Source organism: Drosophila willistoni, chromosome 3R (assembly GCF_018902025.1).
Source record: "Drosophila willistoni isolate 14030-0811.24 chromosome 3R, UCI_dwil_1.1, whole genome shotgun sequence".
Classification (NCBI taxonomy): Eukaryota; Metazoa; Arthropoda; class Insecta; order Diptera; family Drosophilidae; genus Drosophila; species Drosophila willistoni.
In genome coordinates this window covers 15,249,552-15,262,882 of record NC_061086.1, presented here as the reverse complement: position 1 = coordinate 15,262,882, position 13,331 = coordinate 15,249,552, and the positions used below count along the sequence as shown (strand labels likewise).

The following is a 13,331-nucleotide window of genomic DNA, read 5'->3' as shown; positions in this document are numbered from 1 at the left end:
AGAATCGCGCAAATAACAGATATACATATACATATATCCTATACATATGAATGTCGAGGTCGATAACATGCTGCTACGAAATGCGTTCCACATGCCCAAAAAAATGGTCTATGAATGATGTTGTTTCTATGTAATTGTGAGAATGTTTATGGGGATGTGTCTGTGTCTGTGTGTGTGTGTGAGTGTGTGCGCATTTTACAATCCAGCCAAAGATACAAAACGATAAAATCCATTCGCAGAGTTTGTTTAACTACTACCACCTTGTCCCTTGCCATAGATAAGCTCCTCGCATATCTTAAGCAGATCAGCATTTTCACGAGATTTCTGTTGCAATTGCTCGGCCGTTGAGACACGTGAAACTTCCTCTTTTTTAAGTAAAGCTTTCAGTTTTTTCACTTCATCTGCACGCTCTCTATTGCAGCTATCTAGCTTTTTGTTTGCTCTACAATAATAAAACATAAATTATCATTAATATACATGTATATTATAATTTAGTTTAGAATTTACTCACATTTCCAGCTGCTGCATGGCATGGCTTTTCATTTTCTCATAGCGCTGTTCTTGCAATTGCAGATTCTCCGCTGTCTGCTTCTTTTCTGCCAACAGCGTCTCCTCAACCTGTCTAAGATGTAATGTCATCTCTTTGCTTTTTTCATATTTACTGCAAAAAAAAAAAAGTAATAATGTAATAATGAAAATTCTTGTTATGGGTTTATTTTTTTTCCTCCTTCTGGGCTTTAGACTTACACATGGAGATCCGAGAATGTCGTTTCCAGCGACGTTAAGTGATGGTAATTTGCATCGCGATCTGTTTGAACTTCTTGTAATTGCCTGTCATAATCCTGTACTAGCTGTTCCTTTTCACTTATTAGTTCAGCAATGGCTTTCTCATACGCTTCGATAACGCCGCTAAACAGATAAACAAATTGTCGGATTAGGCACACAGTAGCCACGAAGTGATGCGGAATTGATTCTTACTTTAGCTTTGAATTCATTTTATCCTTTTCTGTTATTCGTTTGATTAGGGCTTCTTCACGTTGTTCGGCATCTTTGAGTTTCTTTTCAATATCCTCTGAGCGGGTTCTACGAGACAGAAGAGTAAATACAATCCATACAACAGATCCACTTTAATTATTAAAAGATCAATATTAACTTACACATCATTTTTCAATTTCTTATCCAATTCCTCCATGTTGTGATAGTTGTTTGCCTTATCCTCCGTATTGAGACTGCAATGGACAATGAATTAGTATTTTTGATATATGTAATCAATATGTGATTAACACTTACTTGGAATTATCGAAGGTTTTGTTACAATCGTTATCAATAACGTCCACACTCATTTTTGCATGCTTCTGTGGAGGATAATTATAGTATTAAAATGACCATTAAATGTGGAATGCATTTTGTATTTATCTCACTTTTGTTCTATCCACAGGAGGCTTAAATTCCAATTCCTTTACTATCGATTTGGCACTCGTTTCTATAGCAAACGATTGATTACTTCCACTCGACTCGTGCTCCTCCAATGTGGGACTTAGGGCACGATTATTGTTGTTGTTGTTGTTATTATTGCCGCCAAGTAGATTTGACAAGGCTAGCTCCTGCTGCTGGAGACTATTGACGGGCACTGGGGTGCCAAGCAGCGGATCGAATTTCAATAATAATGAACTACGATCGACTGGCGCATTATTATTGCCTTTTGTGTATAAATAATCGAAATCTGATGAATTAAATATTACTGTTTTGGTTGAATGTGTGTGTGTGGATCGTATATGTTGTGGTTGGTTATGAATGATGAGTTGTTGTTGTTGTTGGTGTTGATCATGCGCGTGCAAATTTTGATATTGTTTTTGTTGTGAGAAATAGAAAAACAGAAATTGAGAACAACAAGTTAGTCAAGTGAACGAAACATATATTTTCATTGGCATATATCATTATCATCATTAGGCAAAATTTTTGTCCCCCCAATTGGTAAAAGAAATCATATTGATTGAGCAGCTGCTAAATTTCAAATTGGAATTTTTAACTGTTGACTATATTAGGAAGAATTTCAATAACAATAAATAAAAATATTCAGTGATATGCTATTCAAATTACTTAGCATAAGTGATTACATTCATACACAAGTATCTCTTTGTGAAATCCTTAGTTTGAGGATGAAAAATGGTCTAAGGTATTAAATTTCTATCCCTTTTCTAGTTAAAACATGAGGCAAACGAATTTCACACAAGGAGGGTGGAAAACTGCGGTTGACCGGCTCGGGTCAGTAATCTCTCTTTGAAGTCTCTAATTTAAAAAGGTCGCTATCCACCCACTAATTCATTATATCAAACTTAAAACAAATACATAGTTTTCATTAACTATATTAAAGATTTTTGGTAATTTGTTTGTTGACGATCTTGCAGCATCTGCTGGCACTTTGGCATTGCCATGAGAATTTACCAGATATGTATCTTTAATTAATAATCTCTTCTCTCAATAGTTTAGGGGGAGGAGCCCGCCCCCTTAATCCACCAACAAGCAGCTGCTGTGGAATTTGTTGTTTGATTTCTCTTTCTTATTCATAGTTTGGGTGTGTGTGTGTGTGTGCATGACGTTAAAGAGAATGTCGCCAAAAACAAGAACAAAAAACGGAAGGAAGAATAATCCATATAGTCGTTATACGTCGTACATATGTATGTACATATGTATATGCATAAGTAAATAAGATGAGCATGACTCAAAATATAAAAGCCCTACCCCTAGATAAATACATTCTCCAGAGAAGGGGGGCAGCAGCAGGGGACCAAAACGAGGTGTGTCAGAGACAGTCATAGGAAGGAAACAAGCGCGGCATTAGAACAAAACAAATACATGTCTTTAAAAATAGTCAACATGGGAGAAGAAGTCGAGGAGAATCCCGGGCAGGCCTAGATTCTATATAATAACATGGTCTACAAACAATATGCAGGTCAGTGGTAGCTATAGGGGGGGATGGCAGCAAGCGTGGCGAGGGGTAAGAATTGTTCGAAGATGATTGAATTTGGAAAACAAAACACACACAAAAGAAGAAGCCGCATTTTTGCAACTTGTGAGTCATTTTATGCAATCGTCAGAAGGTTCCACCAAAAAGTGGGTTGGATTGACAGACTGATGCATTGAGAGAGAGAGAAACAGAGAGCAAAACAGTAGCTGGCATTGAGAGAAATAAAGACACAGAGAGAGAGAGAGAGTGAGGGGGAAAAACACGTAGAGAGAGAGAGAGATTGGGCGAGGGGGCATAATTTCACACTGGGCTGCATTTTAATTGCGTGTCTTTTTGACAAGTTTTACATTTTTTGTTTCTTGAGATTTTCTACAGTTATTCACATAATAATGTTAACCATGACCACGCAGCGCCCACACACACTCATTCTCACACAGATGCATACACAAAACCACACACAAATACACTTCAAGCGAAACACACAATGAAGTTGGTTTCACGCTCTCTCACTCTCACGTATATAACAACTTTTTTTTTCTTTTTTGCCTTCTTGTGTTCAGCTGTGCTTCTTCTTTCTTTTTAGAGTCTCTGTCTCTGTATGTAGATTTATATTTATGAATCTCTTGTTGTTTTTGTTATTGGGTTTTATTTTCTGTTTTAGACAGACAACACAGCTGCTCGTTTTAATTAACATTTATTACACATTTTCGCACCAAAACACCAAAAGAACATTTGCTCATGCCAATGATAAACAAAATATTGAAGTATTCCATTCTATTTTCTTCCCCCGCCCACCCCAATTACATTTTCCTTTTTCTTTTCCTCTTTACGCGAAGAAGAGCAACGCGCCAGCAGCAACTACAACGGCAAATGTTGAAAACTAACTGAAATGGAATTTCTTATTGCTTGATTCCAATAAGAAAACCAGCGCACGCATGCGAGAGCGTATGCGGGAGAACGAGATGGCGTATAGAGTGGGGGCTGAATTCTGACTGGAGTGGTGGAGTGTGTGAGTGACGGGGAGCGTATGCAGCAAGCAAGTAGCAAGTGCGCAAACAAAGAGCGAGCACTCACTGAGAGAATGAGAGAAAAAGAGAACTTGGGTTACACGTTGACTGTTTTGGGGAGCTAGAGAGAGAGCCGATAGACATTTGTTGTAAAATGCATGGCACACACACACAGGTTAATGATGTATGGAGAGAGGGGAGAAAATGAGAGAAAGCGCCATAATACAGATCGCTGTGACTAAGATCAACACTAATATAAAGGAAAAAAATTAATCGTATCTAATCGATTTAAAATTTATAAATTATAACAATTATTTGGTTTTTAGAAACACGGCGGTGTTTGTTTACATTATTAACGAAAGGTTAGGTCTTTTAGGAAAACTATTATTTTCCATTACAGATAATCTCCACTGTCTTTACCGCCAACTCGTTTGAGAGAATTTTATGATTGAGACTAGAGAGAAAGACTTTCTAGTCAGAGCTGCATTTGCTTAGTCAGCGATAACGATATATATATACCGCCAAACATAAAAAGTAGTTTTCAAAATATAGAAATACATAGTTTAAAATCTAAATAGTGATTAATATTTTGTGAGCAATTCATAAATTTAGTCATCTAAGTATGTTCTTCGCCTTGCTCTTTAATTGTTCAAAAATATAAATGCGCTCATTGTGTCAGAGGGGCGGAAATATACATATGTATATATACATATGTACATATGTACATATGTATGTCCAAACATACATACTAATACAGAAGACAGCCGTTCATCAATTAGACAAAAAAAAATGTGACGTAGTCACACACAATGCCGCTGATTACCGCATACGATATTTGCTGATAAGGGACTACTATTACAGTAAGCAGAGAAATTAAGAACCACAGAGAGAGAAAGAGAGAGAGAGAGAGAGTCCCGAGTATAGGGAATAAAAGAGAACCCCGAATTGTGTTTGTGTGTCTGTGTGTCAATGCGGCATTTTCAACCAGCGGGCAGCAGCAGCAGCATAAAAATGCAGCACGACATTTTGGCATTCAAAAATTATGCGCTTAATTGACGTTGTGGTGTTTGGTGTTTCCTCCCCCCCTTCCAACAAATTCCACCCTCCTCCTATTTAGTTTTGAAGTTCATGTTCATTGCCTTGCATGTGTGTTGCCTGCTCTACAGTTAGTATCGTTAGTTGTTTGTACGGTAAAAAAACAAAAAGGTGACTATCGAGCGAGTTCAAGGAGTTCCGTTATATTTCAAGTTCATAGATTGCAGAAATGCTGTGCTTACGAGCTGAGGTCACGAACATGCATAAGGAATTCTTAGGGAAATCGTACAGTAAAACCTTTTCAATGTGGAAAATCTAACTTTTGGCTGTTATCAAGTAGTTCAATTTAAGAAATGGAAAACCATATTTTACGAATTTCACAGAAATTGTGAAAATTTACCACCTAACTAACCTTCTTTTCTATTATTTTGCCCCTAAATGATATTCAAAGGTGCAAGATGAGTTGTTATTGAGATTTTGATACGACTTACGATTATTACAGCTGGCACCATCTTGAAATTCAGCATCAGAGATCGGTCTCTCTCCTGTTACTGCTCTCTCTGCATATGCAATGTTGCCTCTACTATCCCTGTTGGTTGTCCTTGTAGGTGCGGGCTCTTTAAACTGGATCTTGGCAAAATTGTTGCTAGTATATTGCGGTGTTTTGAACATGTCATCTGATAACGGCGATATGGCACCAAAGTGCTCCACAAAGACATCGTCCTTCTCGTCACTGGCACTCAATGTTGCTTGTTCTTTGGCCGAAAGTTGTTGTTCGTCTAAAACTATGGTGGTATTGCCATGAATGGGAACACGCTTTAGCTGCTGCGTTTGGTGGGTGGGAATGGGAGGCGATGTCGATACAAATGGTGGAGATTCCGGCGCCGATTGAACATTGCAAATGGGAACAGATGGCGTCCTGGTCAGCGCTGGTGTCTCGGCTGATCGCATGGACACATCGACATCCATGGGTTCAAAATCATCTTCCTCGGTAGCTTCATGCGGTGTAGAAATGGGTGATTTTTGTTCTAGCGCTTTGGACTCCAAGTTGAAAGTTTTTCGTGTATTTTTCTCACTTACAGACGGCTGCTCCAAGACGGGAGGATTCTCTTCTATCTGCCGATTGTCTTCTACAAAAAAAGTGCGACGTGGCAGCTGCTGCTGCTTCTCCTCTTGAAAATTATTAACATTGTATGTTCTCCGCGACTCACTCTTGTCGTCATTCAAGGATACACTAAATGTATCTGTTGGCTGGAGTGGAGCAGCAGTTACAGCCGTCTCCATAGATGGGCCAGTATTTGCAGTAAATGTTCTCCGCGACTCATTCTTGACATCATCTAAGGGCACAGAAAATGTATCTGTTGGCTGGAGTGGAGCAGCAGCCACAGCCGTATCCATAGATGGGCTAGTATTTGCAGTAAATGTTCTTCGCGATTCATTCTTGACATCATCCAAGGACACAGAAAATGTAGCTGTTGGTTGGAGTGGGGCAGCAGCGACAGCTGTCTTTACTGTTGGACTGGCACTCACTTCATTCTCGTTTCCACTACTGAAAGTTGAGTTGCCATTGAAGACCGGCAAAGGTGATGTCACCTCATCCATTGGTAAAGTTTCATTTATGTCAAGCTTGTTTTCCTTTTCCTCGGGGCTTGACTGTATAATGTTAATCGACACAGGCATCTTTGCTATGACTCCACTCAACGGACGGTCACTCGATGGCTGGACTACAGCCTGCTCTAGATAGGGCATTTCCTCTGTCTCTGCAGGTGCATGTGGAGAATGAGGGAAGTGGGATGGTGGTTCGGCGGGATCCTGCACTGGGAAAGTTGGTGATCTGGGTGATGTCGGAAAGGTAGGATTGTTGGTCGTCTGAGGACCAATTGGCATAGTAGTCATACATGTGGGTGTAACAAAGGCAATTGGTATTACTTTTGGTTCATTATCGGCCTTTTGTATTTTTTCTTGGGATCCCTCATCCTCGGGCAACTCTTTGAGAGCCAAGAAGTTTAATTCTTCTGCAGTTTTAGCCCGATGTGTGGGTATGGGAGGTGAAAGAGGAATATTTTCCACAGGCTGCACATAAATCTTTTCAATTTCAATGTTCTGCGTGTCCACATCGTTTTCGGGCAAATCTAAGACCTTCGTCTTTATGTCATCAATGTTGTCTTCTTCCTTTTGCGAAGTCTGTTTTTCGGGGGCTTGAGGTACTTCTCCAAGTGGATCACTGGTTATATTTAATTGTTGTTCATCTGCCTGATGCATCTCCTTAAGAGCAGATGACTCCAACTCATGTGCAGCTAATTGTGATTCATCAGCCTGATGCTTCTCCTTAAGAGCTGATGATTCCAACTCATGTGCAGTTAATTCTTCTTGTCCTCCAAAAGTTTCATTGGTTTCTACTTCTTGCGTTTGCGTTTTATCGTTATCCAGCAAATCTGAAGATGTTAAAGGACTTGCCTCTAATTCATCATTGTAATGATCTTCATTCAACAATTTAAGAGGATCTTCGGGAGTCTGATCTGTTTCTCCAAGAGGATCGTTACTTAAAAGTAACTGAGCCTTCTCGATAACATCACTCATAAACTGCTCCTTTAACAGCTGATGATCCTCCGGTGCCATGACATCTTTTAAAATTTCCATTGTTGCATTTAGTTCATCGACATCCATCGGTTCGTAGCTACAATCGGCAGGGTTCGCATTCCCACCACTTGGAGTATCAATCTGCTGCATGGCATTTTGCTGCTCGTCTAGCAACACTTCGTTGATTGCACTTGTATAGGCTTCCAGTTCGGCAGGATCGTTTGAATAACGTTTATCGCTAGTTAAAGACAAACATTCCACAAAGACATCCGAATCCGAATTGTAATCATGAGCAGTCGAGTTTAAAGAAGTCACAGCAGAAGCTCCAGAGACTGTAAAAAATAAAAGCTTGTAAATGATTCAGATAAATGATCAAAAATGAACTCACCCGCCATCATCATGTCTGCACTGAAAGGTGGCAATTCAGGAATTTGACTTTCATCAAATTCTGGTAGACCACCACCAGCGACGCCCCTTGGAGATGGAGGAACAACTATCATTGATGATGGATCACCCAGCTTAAGAGGATCCAATGCCGCGATCTTTTGCTGTGGCTGTTCCATTGTAGGCTTGGGACTTGCCTTTATTGCAGCCAGTGGACTCAACTGAAAAATATGAAACAAAATAAATATGCACATATTATAAATAAAGAAAATTTTAAATTGCGCATCGCGTGAGACCTGTGAACATTTAATATATAGTAAACAAATATATGCACTCATAAGGATGATTATGATCATTAGGGTTAGCAGCTGCTTGGTCTTCTTGGGATTTGAAAAGGTTTGATTAGTATCTGGTGACAAAAATAGGATACATCTGGGGTCGCAGCAGATTGTTTAGATGCTATAGAATTGTGGATTTCATTACAATAATAAAAGGAATTAAAAAAATCACCTAGCCTTGAATTAAGTTCCACTTGGATTCATCCCTTGTGCCCCACAAGCAAATGACATTAATTGAAAAGCCAATGCACTGTAGGCACACACAAAAACACACACACACACACAATCGAGAGACAGAAAAGGTGACACAAGGCGGCGAGGAAAACTGGGTCGGCGTCAGCTTTTGCGACGGAAAAGAACAATATAATAATAAAAATCCCCATAGAACCGAAAATCCAAAACGGCAGAAAGTATACCCTTTAAAAGTTTAAGCGATCTAAATCTATGGTTATAACGAAAATTCTTCTAGTCATCCAGTCTTAAAAATTCTCTATTCGATATACAAATATATTTGGTAAATTTTCACTAACTATAATATACCCTTAAATGGGATAGCTCAAAAATCAAAGTATTCTGAAGTGGACCGAGTCCGGTGAGGTGGTGTCGCCTGGCGGCAAGGCAAACAAAATTTAATTAGAGCGCCAACAACAAGGTTAAAGTCATTCTAATAATGTAAATATAAGGGAAAAGGAATGAGAAAGAGGTGTGCGACTGTCTCTGTGTGTTTTTGTGACATTTCGAATGCAATCCACAAATGTATTTAGAAGGTATGAATAGATTTCGCAGAGACGAGACACAGAATGGGGACGACGACGACGATGATGATGATGATGATGATGATGATGACAACCTACCTCCGCACTCATGGCCTGCAAATGCTCCATTTCATGGGCACTAACTTGATTTAGATTCACGTGAATGGCGCTTAGCAATTTTTGTATACTATCGCTAGACGTGGACGGTGGAGATGGTGAGGAGGCAGCAGATTGTTGTGGCATTGCAATTAAATTATTATGCTGATCCTCCAATTGATTGATATCCTGGGCAGCCGAATCGAGTAGATCACGTAGAGATAAGAGAGGAGACCTATCGCCTAGATGAAGTGGATGGCCGGTGGTGACTAGATTTGCCGCAGTTGCTGCTGATACGTCTGTTCCTGCTGCTGTGGATGAACTGTTGCCATCGTCATTCGTTGTGATTGCTGCCAGGCTAAGGGGTCGTTTGATAATTTTCGAAAATAAATCCATTTTTGGATATTTAAACTATCAATTTTCAACGCACAATTAAACGTTTTCTGTGAGGTTTCTGTGCCTTTTTTCTTTACGGTTCAGCAAGCGCCAACAACATTAAACAAAAATCAAACAAAAACACTCCAACTTTGGCACACTTTTTCTTAGTTTTTTTTTTTCGACTATTCCTTTATTATTTCTCTGTGTGTTCTGTCATTCGCCTACTTTAAATATTTTTGTGAATTCATTTTCTTTGTATATTATTGAATAATAGCCGAGATATATACTATTTCTATACGCAGCGGTGCGGCACAGCGCGTTACGTTACCGCGTGGCGTTCCGTTGTCGTCTGTCTTTGAAATCAATTTAAAAATATTTTTCTGTACGTTCTCCCCGTCGATGTTTTTCTTTTTTTCGGTGAGCATTTGACGTATGCATGTATGTAGGTGTGTGTGTGTGTGTGTGTGTGTGTGTGTGAGTGTCGAGATATGTGTGTGTTTGTTTGAGCGTTAATTTGAATGGCTTCCACAAAATGATCACTAGTTTTTCCTTAGTGTTTCCTAATCATAAGCAGAGAATTAATCTCTCTTTCTATGTTTGCATTTAAATTCTAAAAAGTAAATCTTTACTTTTTTATTATCTTTATAAGTCTTGTGCATCATTTTGGAACGATGGAAAATATGATTATGATGACAAGGTCATGAATTTACGATTTACAATAAAAAGGATTACTCATTACGGATAAATACTTTGAGTGATTATTTTTTTAACTATTTTCTCTTCAGTAGATTCACTTAGATTGCAAATTTTTATTGTTTATATTAAGTTATTTGTTTTTTTTTAACTTGTTTATTCTCAACACAAACAATCGATCCTTTTACAGAGCAATAAGGTGGATCTATCAATTTATTTATGATAATTGTATTAATACCAATCCAAAGAAAATGTATCCATTGAACTCAATTGAACAACACTTTCGAATGCAGCTTAAGATATCTTAATTGTTTTGATCACCAGGCACTTTAATTAGTGACGTTTGGGAGTTGGGAATTACATTTTTTATGTAGGTGTATACATACATATATGTATGTATATAAACCACTTAATTGAACAAAGTCAACAACATCAGCGTCTAGACAACCGTCTTGGAGTCATTGCAATGGCAAACTAAACACTATATCTTGACTCGTTAGTTGATGAATGAATGGAGGTCTTGGCTTTGTTAGTTAGTTAGTTAGTTGGAGAGGAGTACCCTGTACATAAGTTTGTGGATGCCAAATGAGATTCAAGATACAAGACATGCGATCCCGCTGCAATGGCGCCCATTGTTGCATATCGTGCACTTGAGGAAGTTGCTCTACAAAAAAGCAACAAAATCTCACACGATGGGGCAGGTTGACGGTTGAGTGGAGAAAACGAAAAGAGAAGTGTGTCCATCAATTATAGCAGATCAACCGACGGGACAGGTGACAAAAAATGAAATCACAACTAAACAATCTCAAATAACCTTAAGTAAAATTATTCTCAATTGATATTGAATTGAATGGCGCCAAAGAACAACACAAACATGAGCGTAGAGCGGGGGCCGAGGGATAGGACAGATGCGACTTGAAACTAACCTAAAAATAGATGCCAAAAACAAATGCAAATGCATTTGTTGGGGGGGTGGATGTTGGCATTAGGCAAAGAGTTGTCCCCATACGTCGACATGTTCAATGAACTTTGGTAGTCAAAAAAAAAAGAGGAAAGACGCTCTCCATCCTCCACTTTACTGAATAGTATCATAAAAGGGGAAACTAATAGGAATCCCCTGGTTGGTTGTACCCAGATTCAGGAGCATTTTTGATGTACACATCTATTTGAATTTATGTTTATTTTGGTCTTTTGTATAAATTGTAGAATGTGTTGTTGTTGTTTTGGCATGCGTTATTGAAAACATCTGGAACGGCGGCAGATTATGACTTTTTTCTTTGCAATTGAAAATGTCAAGAACAGATACATATAGAAAGAGAGAGAAATCAGAAATGTATATAGCCAACGTTATGGCATACGTACTCTGTATTTATTTTCATTAACGTAACAAAAAGAGAAGGGGGAGAGGGAAAAGAAAGTGCAAATATAGAGGCTTTTCAAGTGGTTGAACAAGATCTAAAGGACTCAGTATCAAAATGAATCAGTTAATTGTTTGGTTATAAGCAGGACTGGATATAGGTCCAAAAGTTGATAAAAATGACGCCCATTGTGTTCCTACCATTTTTGTTGTTTTGCCAGGTTTATTACCCATTTAGGGCGGGTGAAATGGAGTCTTCTCACTTGTTTTGTGGAGCAGCTAGCTGGTTAAACGTTCGATGTCAGAACACAAACTGATCAAAGACCGACAACAAATGGGGAAAAAACCAGGCAGAAGCAGCCGGCCAACAGCTGTCGGCCATAAAAGATATTCACTGCATATGCAGGGGGGTGTCATTGGGGAGTGGAAAGGGGGACCAGACCAGTGGTATATGCATGGCGTGGGCGTGGCAGCGGCAGTGATCGTAGCATAGCCAGTGCAGTGCAGCGCTGTTTGCCAATTGCCAATTGGACTTTTGTCCTCATAGAAAGTGAATTTGATTTTATTCAGCTGCAACGCCAGACTGATCCTACGAAACGAATATACACACTTACATCCATATGTACATATGCACATGCAGACATATGTATGAATATTTTGACTTCGCTAGCCGGCAACGCCATTTGTAGTGTTAACTGTTAAATTACAAGATTAGAAGAAGCATTCAAAGAGAGTACGAAAAAATGCTTATTATTCTTTTAATCTTTCTTATTTCCTTCCTTTCACACACACACACACACATGCACACACAGATATATGATACATAAGTATTTACTCGATCATACCTCGTTTGTTTTCAGCTCCTTGAGTACACCACGGCTGGGTTCCACGCTTGACTTTTTAAATTCCATAACATAAATACACAAATCACAACGTTTAACAAAACAAAATACGTTTGACAAGTGTTATTTTGAAATAAGTTTTTCTGATTTAGCGAATTATTTGCAACAAAATTTTCGTAGCGGTCCCGCGCAATTTCTTTGTATTTTCACTAGTGATGGGAATTACATCGATTACATCGGTTTCAGGAAACATCGATAGCTTTCTGCCATTCAAGGTTAATACGTTAAAAATTTAAAATCATTGGCTGTTTGATAAATGATTTTCAACTGAGTTAATTTGAAATATGATATGCTTATCGAAAAGGACAAAGTTAATGTTCTTTTGTTACAGTAAAAGACTTAATATAGTGGAAGTACATCGTTTGTGAGCATACTTTTGTTTTTACCTCTAAAAAAAAATTGTACATGGTTTTGCAGCCCTACTAGTGATTATAAAAATTTCGATTGTCGCAGTATTTTAGTATTTTCCATCTAGAGAGTAGATGCTGGCTACCAGTATTTCAAACTTTTGGTATTATTCATCAGATACATCTATCTGTCCCTTTTTCACTCATTGACTTAGCAAAAAGTTAAAAGCATCATTTGCGAGCACTGTTAGGCAGTTATTTTTAAAAATTCAAGTTGTGTGTTTTTGTTTTTATGGGATGATTTATTAAAAAAATATTGCTCTTTGCCACGCATAACATTTCTTTTCATTATCATTTAGGTAACATTCAACGAGTTTCTAAGCGCATTTTACTATTAAAATATATATTAAATATATATATGTATGTCTGTATATAGAATTAGAATTGAAAACTACTAATTGATAATACATAATGGTAATAAAGTAATTGTA

The 13,331-nt window shown here is 38.3% G+C and overlaps 1 protein-coding gene and 1 long non-coding RNA gene across 7 annotated transcripts; one reads left to right on the top strand and one right to left on the bottom strand.

Annotated features, from left to right (window-relative positions):
- Positions 1-115: 115 nt before the first annotated feature.
- Positions 116-12,650, bottom strand: LOC6650633 (transforming acidic coiled-coil-containing protein 3). Of its 6 annotated transcripts, none has more exons than XM_023180782.1 (11): positions 11,793-11,844; positions 9,167-9,521; positions 7,979-8,195; positions 5,502-7,922; positions 1,422-1,741; positions 1,291-1,355; positions 1,158-1,229; positions 979-1,083; positions 748-909; positions 512-661; positions 116-442 (listed from the first exon to the last, which is right to left on the bottom strand). In XM_023180782.1, the coding sequence occupies exons 2-11, from the start codon at positions 9,308-9,310 to the stop codon at positions 247-249; spliced, it is 3,852 nt and encodes a 1,283-aa protein (XP_023036550.1). In that variant the 5' UTR covers positions 9,311-9,521; positions 11,793-11,844; the 3' UTR covers positions 116-246. The 6 variants fall into 6 exon arrangements, with proteins under 6 accessions (XP_023036550.1, XP_046868287.1, XP_023036547.1 ...); XM_047012331.1 differs by lacking the exon at positions 11,793-11,844 and having other exon boundaries at positions 5,502-6,250; positions 6,365-7,922; positions 9,167-9,574; XM_023180779.2 differs by lacking the exons at positions 9,167-9,521; positions 11,793-11,844 and adding an exon at positions 12,437-12,650.
- On the top strand, positions 8,554-9,581 carry LOC124460764. Its single transcript, XR_006954773.1, has 2 exons — positions 8,554-9,015; positions 9,077-9,581. It is a non-coding gene; the product is annotated as an uncharacterized LOC124460764 (long non-coding RNA).
- Positions 12,651-13,331: the final 681 nt, after the last annotated feature.

Coding starts and splice junctions, on each gene's coding strand:
- LOC6650633 (XM_002074006.4), bottom strand. CDS start 9,559: ATGGATTTATTTTCGAAAATTATCAAACGACCCCTTAGCCTGGCAGCA. Junction 7,923..7,978: donor TGCAGACATGATGATGGCGG/GTGAGTTCATTT, acceptor TATTTTTTACAG/TCTCTGGAGCTTCTGCTGTG. Junction 1,084..1,157: donor AAGAAATTGAAAAATGATGT/GTAAGTTAATAT, acceptor TCTGTCTCGTAG/AACCCGCTCAGAGGATATTG.